Source organism: Tubulanus polymorphus, chromosome 5 (genome assembly GCF_964204645.1).
Source record: "Tubulanus polymorphus chromosome 5, tnTubPoly1.2, whole genome shotgun sequence".
Lineage (NCBI taxonomy): Eukaryota > Metazoa > Nemertea > Palaeonemertea > Tubulaniformes > Tubulanidae > Tubulanus > Tubulanus polymorphus.
This window is the reverse complement of record NC_134029.1, coordinates 21,510,984-21,530,477: the sequence shown is the minus strand read 5'-3', so window position 1 is coordinate 21,530,477 and position 19,494 is coordinate 21,510,984. Positions and strand designations below refer to the sequence as shown.

The window sequence follows — 19,494 nt, the reverse complement described above, 5'->3', positions numbered from 1 at the left end:
GGATTCGAACACGATGAAAGATCTCCCGCCCTGTCTGGCAATGTTGGATACGATTAAGTCGGTGATCGCGATTTATGACAGAAAATGGCCGCCACTTTATCATCACTCCGAAATTAAAAACGGCGCTATTTCACCTGCTCTGTATCCTAATCCTATGTCATTTGGTTTTTTTCGTCTATTGCTTCTGCGGACCCCTGGTCTGCAAAAAGGTAAAGGAAATTAATCGTTCTTCGTCCAAAACAATAGACCTGTTTGAACAAGTCTAAATATGACGCATCGATCGGCGGCTCGTTCGTGAACTGCTGCAGCAGTCTACATACCTTACCAGTGTCAGACAAAAGCCAAGTCCATCTGTTCAGCTCCATCCATCTACACACTCCTTTGGCCTCGATAAATTTCCTGTTGATATTCTGACTTGAATCAATTAAGAAGGCCATACTAAACATGTCAGTTTTTGCTATCCAAGCCAGGTTCAGGTAAAAAAGTAGATTTGTTTTGATGAAAAGGGAAAGTCAAATCTTGGAATTCTTCGCTTCTTGGTTGGGTATTGTTTTTTAATCATAAATTGGGTTAACCGATACCTGCTTTTTCACGTTCACAATTAGAATTGATTGTGCTTGCAAGGCCCTGGACACAATGTTTATTAACTGGAAAGGTCACTGGAAAAATACATTATAATGGTGTTTTTTGTATATGAAACTTGGATACAATGACTGAGGGTAGGGGAGGTGGTGGCAAACGTTGTAATCATCCCAAACCAGTATATAGCCTTTCAATGCCTTTTTCTCAAACTTTAAATCCTTTTTCAGTCGTTGAAGAAAGTATATTTGTAACATCACAAGTTGGCACTGAATAAAGCAGTGCAATAATGGTAAGAAATATTCATATTTTATCACAAAAAAATCACATTTTTTTAAAACAAATTATACCAGAAATTCATTAATTCCTGAGATTTTTTTGTTTTTCTAGTCGTCAACGCGATCTTCACGACGTAAACCGTCGAAGACGCGAAAAGTGTTGGATGAAACCGATGATAAGATCGTTTATAACGGAGTCGATGATGATGACGAAGATGAAGATGTCAGAAATGATGAAGATACCGGAAATGATAACGAGGAAGATGCTGGACAAGTGAATGGAAACTCAGTTCCCGATGATTTACCAGAGGGTAAATGATTGAATGAATATCAGACAAAACCAATTATCCCAAACTCTACTGTTTGAAGTTGATCTCTTAAAATCAATTTAATTTCTTCGTTTGTTTTTATTCAGTCTTCGATTTAGGAGTTAAACATTATCCATGAAGCTATTCCTAAATGATTTTTGAATAATCATTTGTCACGTGTGTCACAGCTTACTAGCAAGAATCTAGAGTTGGCCAGTGACTCTTCTTAATGTTATAGCGTGCTCTAGACTAAGCCTGGATATAGGAGTAAAGCTATACAAAAAATGATAATGATAATATCAACTTTATTTAAGACTAGTGCTTTAAAGCATCGTGGTTAAAAGACTTCTGTATAAAAACAATTTTAACTACCGGCAGTAAAAGCGTCACAAAACCAAAAGTTTTGAGGCAAGATTTAGAATTAGATAGGGAACCTCCAACGCTTCTGTAGCGAGCAAGGATCCGCCAGATGTTGCTAGTAGTTACTTGGTCTTCCGCGTTCAATTTCTTCTACATTTCATCTTGAATTTTTCTCTTAAATAGATCATTATTATTATTGATAACTATACCTGTATCTAGAAAATGAATTGAAAGTACATTTGGTGGGTCATGCATCAATGACAATGTATGGATTCAGGAGCCTAAAAATTCAGTTTGAAGTTCATCAATAACTAACTACTTATGACAACAAAATACTGAATGTTCGTGTAGGCATTAAGCGTGATAAACAGGTGTTGCAGCTCCCCATTCTAAAACAAATGAGAGACAGCTATATTGATAGAATTCTACCTGTATATTATGTAACGGGTTCATTTGAACGTGATAATTCTAGGAACTGTAGTCGTCGAGCCCGAAGAAGTCGTCGATTCCGATGCCGCCAATTTCACCGGTCCCGAATTTCAAGGTCGAAAAAATAAAAGTAAGTTAGCACGTCGAACGCACGACTGGTCGGCGTTGAATTCATTTTCCTAACTTTATTTCATGTTTCTTGTGGTAACTGTTATTATTCGTGATACGTATGAAATATGTGAAGTGCATGATGCTAATCATTCTTTCGTAGTTTTATTTTCTCGTTTGCCGATACTGCTGCTATATTTCTGGGCTTAGTCTTGTTTTCGTCGGTTGTTTTTCAAGTTTTTTTTCTTCGATAGATCAAGTGCCCGGTGAATATGACCCGGTTCCGTGTACGGCATGTTCGGCACTGATTAATCAACTCGACTATAAGTCGATGAAAATGCATCCCGCTTTGAAAGTGCTCATTTGTAAGGTAAGGAAATCAGTGTCGCATTTATAGATAATGAAGGGGTGGCATTGAATTCCATCACCGCCGATTTCAAAGTTTGAGAATTTTTAGGACGGTATTACTTCCAAATCTGGGGAAAAGTCTAATGGTATCAGACCATTTAAAACAAATTTGAAAGAAGTTGTTGATTTTCTTCTATAAATAGAAATGTTATACGCTATGTTGTTCTTCAGAGGCCTTTAAAGGATTTGATGAGGATAGGTCATTTTCGAGAAAACTTTTCTGTAATCGACACTAATATTTTGTATTGTAGAAATGTTATCGTTACTACTCGAGCGATGATTTCGATCAGGATTCCGGTGGTTTAGATGAACAGTGTCGTTGGTGCGCCGAAGGAGGGAACTTACTCTGCTGCGATTTCTGTAGCAACTCGTTCTGTAAGGCTTGCATTAAGCGTAACTTGGGACGAACTGAGTTATCCGCTGTCGTAGAAGCAGGTATTATGATTATTTTTTCGCTTAGATTTATAGCTAAAAGTATTTCACCAGTATTTAATGAATTCGAAGTTTCAGTATTTGCTTCAAGCCAAGATTTTCTTGATATATCTTTAGTGACTGATACCTTGATTTCCAAATTTCGTGTTTTTGACTTGCCGAATTTTCGTGAATTTCAGATGACGATACTCCATGGAAATGCTATGTATGTAACCCTTTACCACTGACGGGACTTGTACAATCTTGCACAAAGATAATGAAGCGTGCAGAGGAGCATTATAATGGACTGAATAAACCAAAAATGACACCGAAAGCCGATAATTTCGCGGAAATTGGTTCAGATATCGACGATAACAATTTAAACGACGTCTTAGATGAACTATCGAGTTTACCGAAAATGTTAGAAGAGGCGTTAGCGGCGTTAAAGACCGATTTCAGTTCGCTGTCGACGCTGACTTCTGGTGAAGCGACCGAGAAAAAGAGGATCATCGCTAAGAAGTTAAACGTCATACGGAAATCGATACCTAGTCGTCTGGAGTGCATCGGCAATCTACGTAAAAAATCAGGCAGAAAACCGCGTCAAGACAATAAAAGCGATGAGAATGGTAAGACAAGTAGTGGTAAACCGAGTATTGGTAAGGCGAGTAGTGGTAAACCGAGTATTGGTAAGACGAGTAGTGGTAAACCGAGTATTGATAAGACGGTGAAGACTAGTACGGAATCGAAGAATGAGAGCGATAAATCAGATAACAAGTTAAAAGTGCATTTATTTCCCGGGGCCGCCAAGAAAAAAACTCCGACGAAAAGTCCAAGCGATCACGTCGAATCGCCCAAACATTCCGATTCATCGACGAAAAGAAAAGGTTCATCGAAGCGGACGAGCCGGTCGAATTCTACGGACATTTCGATAAACGCGGAGCCTTCGCGAAGTAAGGATGATAAGAGCGGAGGAGAAGAAGAAACCGTGAAAGAAGTCGATACAATTGAAAATACGGTTTCAGAAAATGGAACGGGCGACGCGAACGAAATCGCTAAATTGGAATTGATGGAGTTGATCGATGAAGACGACGCGGATAACGAAATGGAAGTTGATGAGGAGGATGAAAAGGAAGTTGATGAGGATGAAAAGAAAGTTGATGAGGAGGATGAAAAGGAAGTTGATGCGGAAGATGAAAAGGAAGTTGATGATGAGGATGAAAAGGAAGTTGATGATGAGGATGAAAAGAAAAGTGAGGAAAAAACGCCCGAGAAAAGCGAAGTAGCGACGAATGGTGCCGAAGCCACCAAAAAGCGATCCGAAGACGATGAACGAAACAGTGACAGCGATTTCGAGATCAGTCTTCAGAAAAGTTCATCGAAAAAGAAGAAAATTTCGGAGCCGTCGACGAATCAAGAAAATAGCGAAGACGATTTTCAGATCGTTAAGAAAACGACGCCTACTAGCGGAGGAAAGGAAGGAGGAAAAGAGAAATCGCCGAGGAGTAAGAAGGATAAGAAGCCGGTGAAATTGGGTTCGAGTAGCAGTTCGAGCAGCTCGAGTGAAGAGTCCGATAACGATAAATCGAACGATGAAGATTTTGATCTGAAGAAAGAAAAGAAAAACAAACGCCGCGAAAAATGTAAGTACCGATAATCGTCGTTAAAAAAATTGAGATAAAAATTTGGACGAAAATCGATAAGCGAATACGATTTAGATCGAATCCTGCTGTTTATAATGGATTTGGATGGCCACTGATCTGGAAAAACTGAGAGAATCAGACAAATTAGGGAAAACTGGAAAAAACCCTGGAAAGGGGATTTGGATAATGCCATTGACCAAAGGTTTTTTTATCAGTACGTGATTCAATGAAAAATGAATGAATTGAAAAGAAATTCCTTGTATTCACTTAGGGAATTTTGTGTTATAACATGGAAAACTCTGGGAATTTGTAAATAGGCTGTAAGTGGCCACCCTGAAGATGATGAATTGAAATAGAATACCAAGATATCATAAATTTATCCGATGCATTTATTGGTCGCGCGTGGTTGTTATTTTCGATGTTATTTCCAGCGAATGAAACGGGCGGCGGCTCGAACGAAAAAGGCGGTCAACGATCGAGCGGCAGACATCAGAAGAGCTCGAAGCGATTGAACGATAAATTCGAGAAGTTGCGTTCGTTGCGTCGAGCGCAAAAGTCGAAGAAACACGAGTCGGACTCGTCGGCGTACGATTCCGACCTCGAACGCGACATCGAAAAACTAGCGAAAACGCCGCCGCCGAAATCTCGAAAATCGAACAATCCGACGAAGTCCGAAAAATCGTCCGATACTTCGGAGAAGAAAACGGAAATAAAGAAAAGTTCCGACGAAAAAGGTTTGTTGTTCGTTTTTTAGAATAAACCCGTCTATATATCCTAGATATACACAAACCAATTCTGCAGGTAGAGTAATGCTTTGTAAATTGTTTTCCTAACAAAACTTATGTGGTTTTCATTTAACTCAGAAATCCAGCAGTCAAGGCAGTTTTTCATTATTTCTTTATATTTTATTCATATTCTAATTGTTATTATTTTTGGTGTACTGTAGCGTGCAGTGTTTTATGTTAAACCATCAGTGTTGTTTTCCTACATTCGTTCATTCGCAATCGAGAAATTACTTCCATGAATGATACAATGTTTAATGAGTAAAACCCACAGTTGATGATTTTACTATTTATTTTCTGACAGTTTTGACTAAAATGCATCATCAGAGAAACGAAAAAGAAAATTTTCTTTCTCCGATGATGCAGTTTAGTCGAAACAATCAGTATGAATTGGTAAATCATCCAACCTGTGGGTTTTGATAATTAACTTTGAAATCCTGAGATCAATATCAGTCTAACAGTCGATACAATCTTTGTTTGATTTGAAACGCATGGTTTATGGAATTCTCGGATAATCGATTATTTCAGCAAAGAAACTCGCGAAACAAAATGGCGGCAGCGATTTGTCGTCTATATCCGGAAATGAGGACAATGATGACGATGATAACGTTGACAGCGAGATAGAAGAGATTCAGGAAAATGCCGAGGATAAATCAGTCGATAAGGTGATTAGAATTTAGACCTATTCGAAATTCTGTATTTCTGATGTAAGAATAGTTACTGGATAGTGAAAATAAAGTAGGAAAATCACACACTTAAAATCACTTGAATCCACTACCAGCACCAATGAAAGCCATCATTCCAGATGAAATTATAGAATTTTCTCAATTTCTCTGTAGTTAGAATAAAATTATTGTTTCAATGGTGTTTGTCACCCAGGTATTACTTTAATACCCAGTCTATGAAATTCGACCATTGTGTTTTGATCTTGAATCATTTTGCGGCAATGCCGCTTCAAATTTGAGTTGCTCGTAAAATTTGTTGTATTATTCTGAATTCGTTTTTCTGTCCGACACAGCCTCCTATTGAGACATCTCAGGTGAATGGAATGAATGAACTCGCGCGGCGATCACTTCTAGAGGAAATGGAAAATAATGAAAATGAAGATGACGATGACAGCGATATTGAATCTTTGTCTAGCGATGACGAGGCCAGTAGTCAAGGTAATTATCGTAGATGTTTGTTAGATATGATTGAATGTTGATTATTGAATTGATAAGGGTCCACCCCTTCAAACAATCCTGGATGCGTTCTTGTATTCCAGCAGTTTAGAAACACTAACTTGAAGTTCATAGATGATCTTAAAACACCCCTCAAATTTCAGTGGTTATACCCTTAAAGCCCCTCGAATACCCCTCAAATTTGAAAATTGCAGTTCTGTAGGAACCCTGTTAATGTTGGTTTAGGATTTGTGCAAAAACTGTCTCTGGTTTGTTCAGTTATTTTGTATTTTTTTTTTTAGGTAAAAAGAAACAGAAATCGAACGGTAAGAAATCCGATGAATCGAATGATAAAAAATCGAAAAAGAAATTGAAGAAAAAGTCGAGATTGTTGACTATAAACATAAGCGATGACAGCGACGTGGAACAGGACTCCAGTAAAAGAGGCGCAAAGAGGTTTGTTTTGATTGATGGATTTTGTGTTTTTCTTTTCCAGGGCATCCCCCCTTAATTGGTACAGCCTTCAGGCTTGGGGGATGCCCTATCAATTATGTAGTACAGGTTGGCAGATTAGCGATTATTGTTAGAATATATATATTAGTCCAGAGAGGTCAAATATGTTTTTATTGGGAATGACCAGACTGCGTGTATTTTAGGAAAAGAAAGGCAAGCGATGATGAGGAGTATGATGATAAAGATGCGCAAGAGAAGGAAAGTTCGGATGATGACCACAACGATGACGGCGACGATGACTCGAGTGATTCGATGATCGGGCTGAAATCGAAACGTAAAAAACGAAAACAAGATAAAGAGTCGGAAGACGAAGAAGAAAAGGAAGACGAAAAGAAAAAGAAAGGAAAGGGAAAAGGACGACGGCGCATAAAACTGATTAAAAACTCGTCGGAAGACGCGGATAGCGACGATTTGAGCGACGAACCGAAGGCAAAACGTAAATCTAAGAAAAAGGTAAAAATCAAGACTTTTTTAAGATGATGAGCCTGTAGCCGGTTCGATGCAGGCAGATGGGGTGAGGAGAGAAATTATTTTGTATTTCGAAGCTTTCTGGTCCTAAGTTAAGTGTTGTCATTGTAAGGTAAATGTAACCTTAATGTAAGGTAATTGTAACCTTAATGTAACCTTACAGTGTTCCTGAAGTCAGCAAAAATCTTGGAATAATTTGAAAATAGTTGTCAATGTCGACTCTTTGTAAGTCTTGGGATTTCAGCTCTTTAGTACTCCAGTCAGTGAAAGTCAAGGGATTTTTGGTATTGTGATATTTCGTGTTTTCTGATCTTAATTTAGTATCTTTTTCTTAGCTCTGATGATCCTTTCGCACGATTTTAAATTCCCTTGAAATCTCAATTATCATGGAATTTTGGAGTTAGATATTAGGAAATAAGGGAATATCATGAAAAGTCATAGAATTGGGTGGATTAATTAGTGCATACTTTCTTCAAATTGAACTCTAAACAGTGTCTAAATGCTTAATTTTGCTTGTCGAGGTGTTTGAATGAATTCATGTACTACCAGATACTTTCGATGAAATTTTGATCGTTGCTGTACTTTATCTTTCTTATCATCAGAAGGGAGAAACGGACGAGTCGAATGATGAAGATGATGAAAAAGGCACGCCGGGTAAACATCGTAAGCAGATCCGAAAACTGATGAAAAATTCGAAACTGGAGAAGACGACGAAAGACGCTGCCAAAGCAGAGGAGGAGAGGAGAAAGAGAATAGAAGCTAAACAAAAACATGTATGTACATTAATAAGCAACAATTTATTCTGACAGTTTCAAAGTTTTGACTAAACTTCATCATCAGAAAAATAGAAATAACATAATAATCATACGTATACAGTGATTAAAAGATATTGATGTTACTAAGGAAGGTTAGGGACAGGAACTAAGAGACAGTCGCTGATGATGGAGTCAAGTCAAAAGTTCAAAACTGTCAGAATAAACTGTTATGTCATAAACTATAGGTTTTGCTCATCAACTCAAAATACTGAGATTGATGTCAGTCTACCAGTTATGTATGCTCATGTTTACTCTGAAAATCGATGCGTTTTCGAGCAAGATAGATACGTGTTAAGATATTTTCATGAAATATTTGCAGTACAATGAAAGTATACTACAAGAAGTCGATAAAAGCGGAGATTGTCCGGTCACGACGAAACTCGTTTTAGAATTCGACGAGAAAACAAAGGAACCGATCGTGGAAGTAAACAAGGATCTCATACGTTATCTCAAACCACATCAAGTCGAAGGTGAATTAATTGATGCGTAGAATATTCCGGGGTGGCCGCTTACCGGGAAATCAGGGATAAGTCGGGGAATTTCTTTTTGTCTTAAAAAAAAGTTAGGTTTGTAAATAAAAAGTGGAAGTGTTTGTAAATAAGTACAAAATCAGGCAAATTTGTTGAGATTGTTAAATCGCACTTAAAATCAAACAGTTTCCATCCATGTCTTACATATTTGAGTGTGTTAATGGATTGAATTCTTAGCAGATCAAGTCAGGGAAAAAGCTTATCAAATAGGAGTGGCCAACCTGAAATTGAAATTTATTTTCATTACGATGTTACATTATTGAACGATATAATAAGTATGATTAGACGAAGAAAAATGTAACAGGATAATGGGGCTACACGGAGAGACTGAAACAGTCTATCTAAGCCGTATCACCCAGAAGGCCTGCGTGAATGGTTGTTGAATGTTGCTCTTGTTTCAGTTGAAACAAAAACGTTTTTGAATATATTTCAGCGGTGAAGTTTATGTACGATTGTTTGGTCGAGAATGTCGAACAGCACAAAGAGACCGGCGGCGCTGGGTGTATCTTAGCTCATTGTATGGGTCTAGGAAAGACATTGTCGGTAAGTATCTAAAAAAAATGTGCTGCATCCGAAACGCGATAATTGCCTGGTTATTTGAAAGTAGGAATTAAATGCGATTAATGTAAAAAAAAAGAGGAAGTCAAATCTAGCCTTTAGAGGTGGAATGTAAATGTATTCTAAATCTGATGTTTACAGGTTATCACGTTGGTTCACACGTTACTGGATCATTACGATGCTTTAGGACTGAAAACTTGTATGATAATGTGTCCGTTGAATACCATAATGAATTGGAGCAATGAGTGGAATAAATGGTTCAAAAGAGATGAGGACAAATTCGAGGTATTGTATTCCCCGAACCAGACGCGCGGTCGAGGGCTTTTAAATATCGATGCGAAAATTTAGTTCATTTTCAAAGATTTTTCGTTGATTAAACAATTGTCTTATACCTATATTTTAGCTAGTATTCCGTTCTAAGATCAGGGGATCCAGCATTTTGACGGGTATGAAAGCCTGGGGGTCCTCTGGAAAAGTTTTTAGAATTAGACAGAGATGGATTTGGATGCATTGGGCACGCTCGGAGTTCATAACAACTCTACATGGCGATTTTCGCAACTTTCGCTTTAATCAATCGCACAAATCTACCCGGACTTTCGGGCGTATAATAGCTCCCGGTGCTTCCCTGAATGTCGATAATGATTCATGGGAATGTATTGTTTTCAAACTGTAGGTGTATGAGATCTGCGGCGTGAAGGCTAACAACGAGAGAGCTCGTCTACTGCTCGACTGGCAGGAGAACGGCGGAATACTGATCATCGGTTACGAGATGTTTCGCAATCTATCGAGGGGCACAAATTGTCGTAATAAGAAACAAAAACAGACATTCCGCGACACACTCGTCAATCCAGGTACGCAGATTCGTTAACAAATTCTTGGGCAACAAAGTTTGGCCCAAGTCAGGTATAAGTCGAAAAAAATGCTTGTATGCTTAGGAGTGAGGTTTGCCAGTATTGCGTACTGTTTCGACTTATGTCCAGCTTCGGGCCAAAGTTATTGATGATTTGGTCTTGTTTTAAGTTTACTTAAAATCATTTCTTATACATAGGACCAGACGTTGTCGTTTGTGACGAAGGCCATTTGCTGAAGAACAGTCAATCAAATTTGTCCATCTGTTGCAATGAGATGAAAACGCCTAAAAGAGTCGTCCTAACCGGAACTCCACTTCAAAACAATCTCCTCGAATGTGAGTTCGTCAAATTTGAAATGTAAAAACTATAGGTTTCGAATTCATTTTTATGAAACGTACGTCTATTCTTTCAGATCACTGCATGTTGAGCTTCGTGAAGCCGAACTTACTCGGAACGAAGAAGGAATTCTTGAATCGTTTCGTAAATCCGATAAATAACGGATCTTGTGCCGATTCCACTCAGCATGATGTTAAAATAATGAAACGTAGGGCTCATGTTTTACACGACATGTTGAGCGGTTGCGTTCAGGTAATATTGAAATCCAATGTGGTTGTTTGATTCTTGAACGTTAAATTTGTTGTTTAAAACCCTTTCTGTGCTGATCTTATCCTAAAGTGCTGGAGATTTTTTTCGAAAATCCCACCCAAATGCGTTATATAGCAGGCATACGGCTAAAGTGCTTCAACGCTGAAGTGCAGTGTATTATTAGTTACTAATATTTCAATGTTTGACAGTGCTGCCATCTTAATAGAAATTATAACTAATTGATAATTAAATTGATGCACCGCAGTGTGGTGTAATAATTAAGTCCATACACCACACTGCACTGTAGGTAAGATGAACTGAACGCGTCAATACCAGTGTATCCATTTCGTACGCAATATAAAGTTAGTCTAAATAGATTTCTTTTTTCACATCGTAGCGTCGAGATTACTCGGCACTGACGAGATACCTTCCTCCGAAATTCGAGTACGTTGTCAACATCAGAATGTCGCCGCTGCAGATGGATCTCTATCAGAAATACCTCGAGAAATGCGGCTATAACGAGGACGGCGGTGGCGGTTATATGACGATGGGTAAAGGCGCGCGTCTGTTCGCAGACTTTCAGAAACTCATGCAGATATGGACTCATCCGTGGGTGCTGAAGATGGACGAAGTCAGACAACAAAATAAGGTACAGATTGTCTCAATGGTGTTCCCTATTTAAGATTTATTCTGCCAAAAATTCATTGAACTTTAGATTCTATCAATTATCAATAGAATAACAGGATACTCACGAAGAACAGTTCTAATGCACTAGCTTTGTCTAGCAAAAGTTTTGTCTGAATATGAGGGCCTTTAGAATGATGTGTGCTAGACTCCTCTTCATTATCGAAAGCGAAAGATTGATTGGAAAATATAGGAAAATTGTCAACTGTTCATGTTACTCTATAGAGTTTTACGGTCATTGTTGAAATTTTAGGGTAAACTAAAGTATTTGAAAAATGAATTATTTGGAATTTGAAAGTAGCTTCAGGTTTTCTTCGTTCTCTTAAGATAAATGCTTTGTTTGAGTTTAAAGAATCACTTAGTTTTACTGCGTAGCATTGGGACCTTCACTTTAGTTGAATGTAACAGAGTTGGGTTAAAAACTAAGTTGAGAATTAGGGAAATAGTAGGTTTCTCCACACAATTTTTTAGTGAAATTCGCCGAATTGAGCATTTTACAGAGTTGACCGGAGTAAGGAGGAGTCTATTGTATGAAATCGTTACATTATTCTTTTGACAGCGAGTAGTTGAAGACGACGACGAATTCCTCGACGATTCCGAAGAAGAAACCGACATAAGTCTCGCGGAAACGTCGAGCGAGAGCGAAGCCGAGAGAAAGAAGAAGAAAAAAGAGAAGAAGCGTTCCGATAAAGACGGCGATTCGGACGTTTCGTTCACTCATTCGGAATCTAGTGATTCCGATGGAGAAAAAACTGCTCACGCTCGGGCTACGAGAGCAACAAGGTAACTCGATAAACCTCGTCTGGTTTATAACTTAGATTGAGTATTCATCATTGCTGTTCAAATGCGTTAGATTGTAATTTTACAACCTAAAAAACCTCCAAAATTGTGCCAAGGTAAATAATTTGGATTTTGCGATCAAGATATTTGACCCTCTTAGTACTGACAACTAGTTCTTACCTTAAAAGTGCTGGAGATAAATTTACACCATGGCGCGGTGTATCGTTAGTTTCTAATTCTTGACAGGAACTGCCACCTCAGTCTGTTGATAGAGATTATAACTACCGGTAATTACTAAATACATCGATACACCGCAATGCGGTGTACTAGCAAAGCCTTTTACTGATATATACATTGCACACCACTGCAGTCAGGGGCAGATCCAAAGCTTATATTGAGGGGTTGCACTCAAATGAAAAGGGCAATAATTGTCAAAAAGATGCACTATAAACACTATAAACACGAGTAGCAAGTGCTGAAAATTTTGAAAAATAAATCTAGCAGATACAATTTCCAAGGATTTGAGATTCTTTCTACCAAAGAAAAATTTATTAGGAGCCTTTTTGGATGTCCTCAGGTGGTACCGAAAGATTTTCAGGGGCCAACTGAAAATCTAGAGGATGGTACCTGCCACCTTCCTGGTTCCGCGCCGGGCGGCGTAGATGCACTGGAAGGGTTAACAATGGATATTTCGATATAAATGCTTCTACGTTGTTTGTCTGCTTCTCTCTCTGTGCAGACGATCGAGACGAAAAGCTGGCGAACTCTCCGACGGCGAAATCATTGAGATAAGAGATCAGGAAATATCATCGCGTGCTCCGGCGACCCCGGCTGAATGGTGGCACCCGTACGTTACCGACGATATGAAATCGAAAGTAGAAGTCAGCGGAAAACTCGTCGTTTTGTTCGAAATTCTTCGTATGGCCGAAGAAATTGGCGACAAAGTGTACGTTTTACATCGATTCTGTCTCTATAACTGAGCAGTTAACGAAATCTGTAATTCCGATATATGAATATTATTTTTCAGGTTGTTATTTAGCCAAAGTCTTTTGTCATTGGATATTATTCAAGAATTATTGGAGACTGTCTCTGACAATCCAGATAATAAGGTACCATTTTAAATCCTATGAATTGTATCTATTATGACGTGTTAGTCGCTTGTATCCACTCAATTGTGTTATGTTGTTTGTTGCAGTATGGTGGTTCCGGTAGCTGGGTGGAAGGTGCTGATTATTTCCGTTTGGATGGGTCCACTCAAGCTCACGTCCGCCAGAAATTCTGTGATAATTTCAACGCTGAGGATAATCCGAGGTAATCGATAATCAGTCATATAAAAAACATATATCGTATTCTGTTAACTTAGTATTTTGTAAAATTTCTGACATATTCACCATCTGTTAAGTGCGCGCCGATATTTCAATTTAGACTTACGTTTCTCTCCTTCGGGATCGTTTGATAAAGAGAAGGGGTAGCAAAAAACTATGTACTTCACGTGAGGTGTATTAATCAACCTGTGCTTACAAAATGCACCAAACTCAAAATTAAAGTCACCGATGTTTGTTTTAGTCCGTAGATGATAAAAAGAATTGATGATAACAAAAAATACTTTGCTTTGATTCTTTATGGGGAACTCCCTTACTACAAACTATATTCTGATTATCGTATGTTTGAATATTTGCAGAGCGCGATTATTTATGATCTCAACTCGAGCCGGATCGCTGGGTATTAATCTAATGGCTGCGAATCGAGTCGTCATATTCGACGCGTCGTGGAATCCGTCGTACGATCTACAAGCGATGTTCCGTTCGTATCGATTTGGCCAGAATAAACCGGTTTACGTGTATCGTCTTATTGCGCAGGTATTCAAACAATATTAAAACTTCCAATTCTTTAGACCGTTGTAGAAAGAATGGCCACCTCGGTATCCACAAAATTTATGGTGAAATGAATTATTAGAATTTTAGCTCAATGTGGATTTCTCCATGCTAGCATATTTTAGCAGAGCTGTCAACTGTTCCTGATTTTCAGTATTTCATTACTATTTTGTCACAAGAAATACTGATTCAATTTGTTTAATACAGTATTGTGAAAGAAGTTACTTAGGGTCTTAACATTGTTTAATGATTCAATTGAACATTTCATTTCATGTTTCAATAAAAAGATCCTGAAAAAATCAACTTTTTTCTGAGAGGGCTTTTCATGGGTTGGCAGCCTTGTTTTAGGGTAATTTGTCAGATTTTCGAGCATTTCGTACCATTTCCCAAGTGGGTGTCAAGTTCCTGGGCCCCTAGTTTCTCTAAAATAAAACTTTAAATTATTTCAATTTGTGAAGAATAGTTGCGATGCAGTTGCTTTTGGTATTTTGCCACTGATATGTGCCGTCTAGTACCTATTTTCTTAATTGTTTGATGTATTTGGCAAAAATTATAGTTTTTTTTTCACCCTGAATTGACTAAAATTTGAAGTTAGAGCACTTCCAACAAAATATCATTCAGCTCAGAATTTCCTCTTCAAATTTTCCAAGAAGTTCTAACGTTGATAGGTTTCTGTTTGAGGTTGAAATAGGCTCAGTTCTCATTTGAAAATCTCGTTGGCAGTGAATCAGCGGAATGGAGGGAAAGGGTTAAATTACGCAATTTTTGTAAAACTTCTAAGTATGAAATATTTATTTTCAGGGAACGATGGAAGAGAAAATCTATGAACGACAAGTGTCTAAACAGTCGTTATCGCAGCGAGTCATCGATGAACATCAGATTCAACGTCATTTTAACGCTAGCGATTTACAAGAGTTGTATACATTCAAGCCAGATCGATTAGACGACCCGGAGAAAACTGATAAACCTACTCCTATATTACCAAAGGTATTTACTAGCTTTAATTTTACGATAAGGTTTTGGTCTCTTGTGCTGGTTGAACTCTCATCAAAGTGTTCCATTGAAGCCAGTCTTGGCTCATTTCTGTTGCTTATCAACTACAGTAGAATTTGCTTGATTCTGAATTTTGACTTGATTCGGGTGAAATTCATAATTCGGATTTTACTTGATTCAGAGAAATCTGGGCAGTAACTAGTCATCGGAATTGAATGAGTTCCACTGTATTAGACTTCAAATCTGGAGTTTCTATGGCCATATTTCTATCATGATGATAACTTACTAGAAAACGCAATAGCTTTCAATTGCTGGAACTTAGGTACCAAGCTTTTTAAATAGAATTATGATATACTCATTTTTGTTGCGCAATGTTGTTCTTTACATACAGTACTCAATAGATTTTGGAATTTCTACGGTGCACGTTCAAGTTACTTTCTGGCTTACAATACAACAGCATTTCTTCATACATCTCTCTTCAATAGATTATGTCGTTTCGCTTGAAAAATTTCGTATAGGTCTAAAAAGCAGAGTGTAGGGTCATTTATCAAGCCAGCACTAGGAACTTCTTTCTTGTCAATTATTTTTAGCGATACTGATCTTGAAAAATGGATTGTTCAAACCTACTCGTTTTAGGATCGTTTTTTGGCCGATCTTCTGCACGAACAGATGGATTGGATCGTGAACTACCACGAACACGATTCGCTACTCGAGAACAAAGTCGACGAAGAGTTGAACGAAGACGAACGTAAAGCGGCGTGGGAGGAATACGAAGCCGAGAAAAAAGGACTTCAACAACAAGCTGCGTTTCCTAATTACGGTGGATTCCAACGTAAGTTAGATATTGATTACCGGGTCGTGAAATTCGGGGCAGTCCTAGTTAGTGGAGATGGATTTTAGCCAACCTGGGTATCAATATCAACTAATACAAACACATTGATCAATACTGACTTCTCAAATTCCTCATTCCCATCCAAGTAGAGTATACTCTTACACTCTCTTAGAAGTTATTCTGTTCTGGTCAACTAGGCTTGAGCACACTCAAGTTGGTGCTGATTGATTTATTTTCATGAGAAAGACTCAATATTCTTTTCTGGTCGATATAAATGGTAGATTCCTGATCGATTTCGGTTGAAAATGTTTCTCTTTTTATTTTTCGGTAGATATGATACAACAGATGCAGGCGATGAACACAGCGAATACGGCGTCGGTAATGCAAGGATTGATGAATCCTCAATTCAGTTCTGCGGTACAGGCACAGCTAGTACAGTTACTACTATCACAGGTTAGTGGTCGTCGTTCATGTTTCTTAATCGGTTGCTATTCAGTTCAGTATTCGTGGCATGTATGTATTTCGTTCGATATTGTATCTTCAGAATCCGAATTTGACCCCGCACGAATTAAGTCAACGCGTCAGCGCGATATACAGAATGCAGATGTCGAATCAAACTCAACAGGTTCTCGCTCAACAGGAATTACACAGACGTCAGGTGAGTTACACGATAGCAGACGTATTCTATGAATATTCTGCAAATATCGCCTTAATCTTGATTTACCGGGATTGAGAATATCTTAAGGTTATAAACCGATTTAGACACAAGTTAGCCGTCATAGATATTATAGTACTAGATCACTGGTGCCAACGCCACCCACACCTGATGCCAGTTTTTTTCTGAGAATGGATCATCTGATGAGAATATTTCGTCTTGGAACTATTCAAAATTAACCTCAGATATGCCGCCATACTCAATACTCTCTAACTATGTAAGGTCTATATCAGGCATTGACCCGTTCCCCAACTTATCTAGAAAAGCAGAATATGTAATTAGCGTATATGCATGGTATATAAAAAGTCGCTTATGACCTAGAGAATTTTCTTGAGTTGTGGTGAAAATATCCAAAGTTTGAATAATTAGTTAAATAACAGTTCAACAGAACTTATGAACTACTAATGGAATTTTTCATTTTGTTGCAGGTGGTCGAGCGACAAGAACAAGAGCTTGCGCGGTTGCAGCAGATACAGATGCAGCAACGACGACAACAGTTACTATTACAGAATGCCGGTCGCGGTAACGGGGACGCCGCCTCTGGCATCGATCACGATGTCATCGAGTTATAACGATAGTTTCCATTAGCACAGGGTAATCATGTGCGTTGTTACCACGTCTACCTTGATCGTCAAAAATTACAGTAAACCTGCCCTAATCCTGCTCCCCTGGAATCGCTACTATGTGGAGACTAAGATAGGTGACTACAGACTAGTTAGAGTAATGCTGCTACGAGGCTATCGGTGGGCATTCGTCTGGATTATTTTTATTAAAATCCGGCCCACACGCCAATAACTAAACGGTGTGTAAATATACCGATGACTTACGATGCCAATCGTTTTAATTAAGGCTACGACAGGCGTAGGTGTTATTACTGAACCTGGTTATTTATGATGTATTCGTGTCGAAATGATGTTAATGAAGAATGTTTATTTGTACGTATTTAAATCGTGCCGATTTATGTCTAAGTTGTGTGTTGAATTGTGACCATATGCATTTAATCTTCTGAGTTTTATTTGTTGTTATTTTATATAGAATAACGTAATAGCGAATGACAATGTTTGCGGTAAATATTTCATCAATTGGTCAGTATTTCTGCTTTAAAATGGGTTTATAGTATAAATGCAGTGGGTTTCCAGATGCTGAAGACTCTGTAAACAATGATAAGAATCGCTACTTAATGTAACCCTTGGGTTCTTACCGTTCTAATCACTCATTTGTCCCTATACAATCTTTTATACCAGCTCGGATCAATCAGAAATTATCAAATTCTTAGCCGGTGCTCTAACAGCGTTGAATTGTTGATCTTTGTTGATATGTCGGCTGGTATTCTATTGGAAGATTTGAGGTGGGAATATGCGTCATGTGTATATAAATAAGCCTATAATGTTGTTTTCTTGTGGATATTTTGTCGAGACGGTTTTCATATATAGTCAGTGGTCAATTTCGTGCAAATGGTTTAAAGTCCGTTGTACTATTTAAAGTAGTGTCATAAGATTATGTTTTATGTAGTCTGCCGGTCATACGGTTGTTGCTTCTCACCAACCGGAGAGTTCAAATTTACGAAGTTAATCTAACAGCGAATATCGTTTGCCTCCCGAAAAATTTGGTCCCCAAATCATAGCATATCACTGAAATATGTTGTAGCATTTTTCTTATAGGAAAATATAAATCTTATAGTTCTTCAGAGATAGTACACATTGGTACTATTTACCCTTTCAACTGATGATAACGTGTCAACACTGCCTTCTAGAAATCTTTTGTATAAAAATACGATTAATTGATTGATTAATATTGTTACTGGCAAATTATATATTATTCGAAATAAATGTGTAACTGAATTGTTGTAATTGTTGGTAATAAAAAACATACATGAAAAGCATTTCTTTTAGTTACCAATGTTCGTATATAAGGGCTTTGTTTCTAGTCTAAGCCTAGTCTAGTAATACTAGCCTTACAAGCTAGCCTAGATGCTGACTGAAGTCATTTCATCTGTATACTGTCATTATCAACTTGATGAATTAGAGTTTTCGGGTGTCTGCGAAACAAAAAAATAAGTCAGGTGCTATTTTGTAAAACTTGGGAATGTGGGAGGCTTCTGAGGATAGTACTTAATTAGGTAGTTGTAGCAATTGAACATTGTCAACTGTGGATTTATATTTATTTTACACATGACAAAATGTGATTTATTTATTATCATAACCGTCAAGTGCTGCCTCTATACACATCGTTGACGGTGAATATGGGAACTAACTTATTGCTCACATGCCACAGTAGGAATAACGCTTTATCAGCTTAGTTCATGTGTTCACCGCTAATGATGTGTATAGGGGCAGCACTTGACGGTCAATGTGACACTACTGATTGCAGGCAGAACTACAATATTGCCACATAATTTTTACTCAATGACATCAAACTCAATTAAAATTCGAACAATAATCGCATTATAGCGCCTAATTTCGTTAAAATCTATTTAGCTTGGTTCACCTCAACAATTTCTGGTTTCAAAAATCTAGGCTGTATCCAACAACAATCGCAACTAAACAACAAAATAAGATAACAATACACACGTATTTGTAAAAATTACAACAAGTTTATTATCCATTTTTTGTACAAATAATGATATATCTGTACTGTACAGTTGATAAAGGAAGGCATGTGAAAGATCACAACAGTAGAGCTAACAGTATTACTCATTACGATTGACTTAGTGTCTTATTTCTATTGCACACAACGTTTCAAATGTTATCGTCGAATACAATGAAGCGGAATTATCAACATAGAACTAATTGATCCATTCATATAACAGAAATAGCTTACATAATCGACTATG

The 19,494-nt window shown here is 37.9% G+C and overlaps 1 protein-coding gene across 1 annotated transcript; it reads left to right on the top strand.

The window, feature by feature from the left end:
- Positions 1 to 71: 71 nt before the first annotated feature.
- On the top strand, positions 72 to 18,535 carry LOC141905101 (uncharacterized). The gene is made up of 30 exons (XM_074793861.1): positions 72 to 209; positions 810 to 871; positions 970 to 1,168; positions 1,998 to 2,084; positions 2,317 to 2,432; positions 2,722 to 2,905; positions 3,082 to 4,521; positions 4,953 to 5,255; positions 5,832 to 5,968; positions 6,322 to 6,466; positions 6,766 to 6,919; positions 7,120 to 7,429; positions 8,047 to 8,217; positions 8,579 to 8,729; positions 9,223 to 9,332; positions 9,489 to 9,632; positions 10,021 to 10,198; positions 10,396 to 10,533; positions 10,611 to 10,786; positions 11,181 to 11,432; positions 12,027 to 12,250; positions 12,987 to 13,193; positions 13,275 to 13,356; positions 13,443 to 13,558; positions 13,929 to 14,106; positions 14,923 to 15,108; positions 15,751 to 15,946; positions 16,278 to 16,399; positions 16,491 to 16,604; positions 17,090 to 18,535. The coding sequence occupies exons 2-30, from the start codon at positions 869 to 871 to the stop codon at positions 17,231 to 17,233; spliced, it is 5,967 nt and encodes a 1,988-aa protein (XP_074649962.1). The 5' UTR covers positions 72 to 209; positions 810 to 868; the 3' UTR covers positions 17,234 to 18,535.
- Positions 18,536 to 19,494: the final 959 nt, after the last annotated feature.

Bases quoted from the DNA above. Each gene is read 5' to 3' on its own strand.
- LOC141905101 (XM_074793861.1), top strand. The intron at 8,730-9,222 runs GTGAATTAATTG...AATATATTTCAG, and splicing joins CAAACCACATCAAGTCGAAG to CGGTGAAGTTTATGTACGAT. The intron at 14,107-14,922 runs GTATTCAAACAA...ATTTATTTTCAG, and splicing joins TGTATCGTCTTATTGCGCAG to GGAACGATGGAAGAGAAAAT.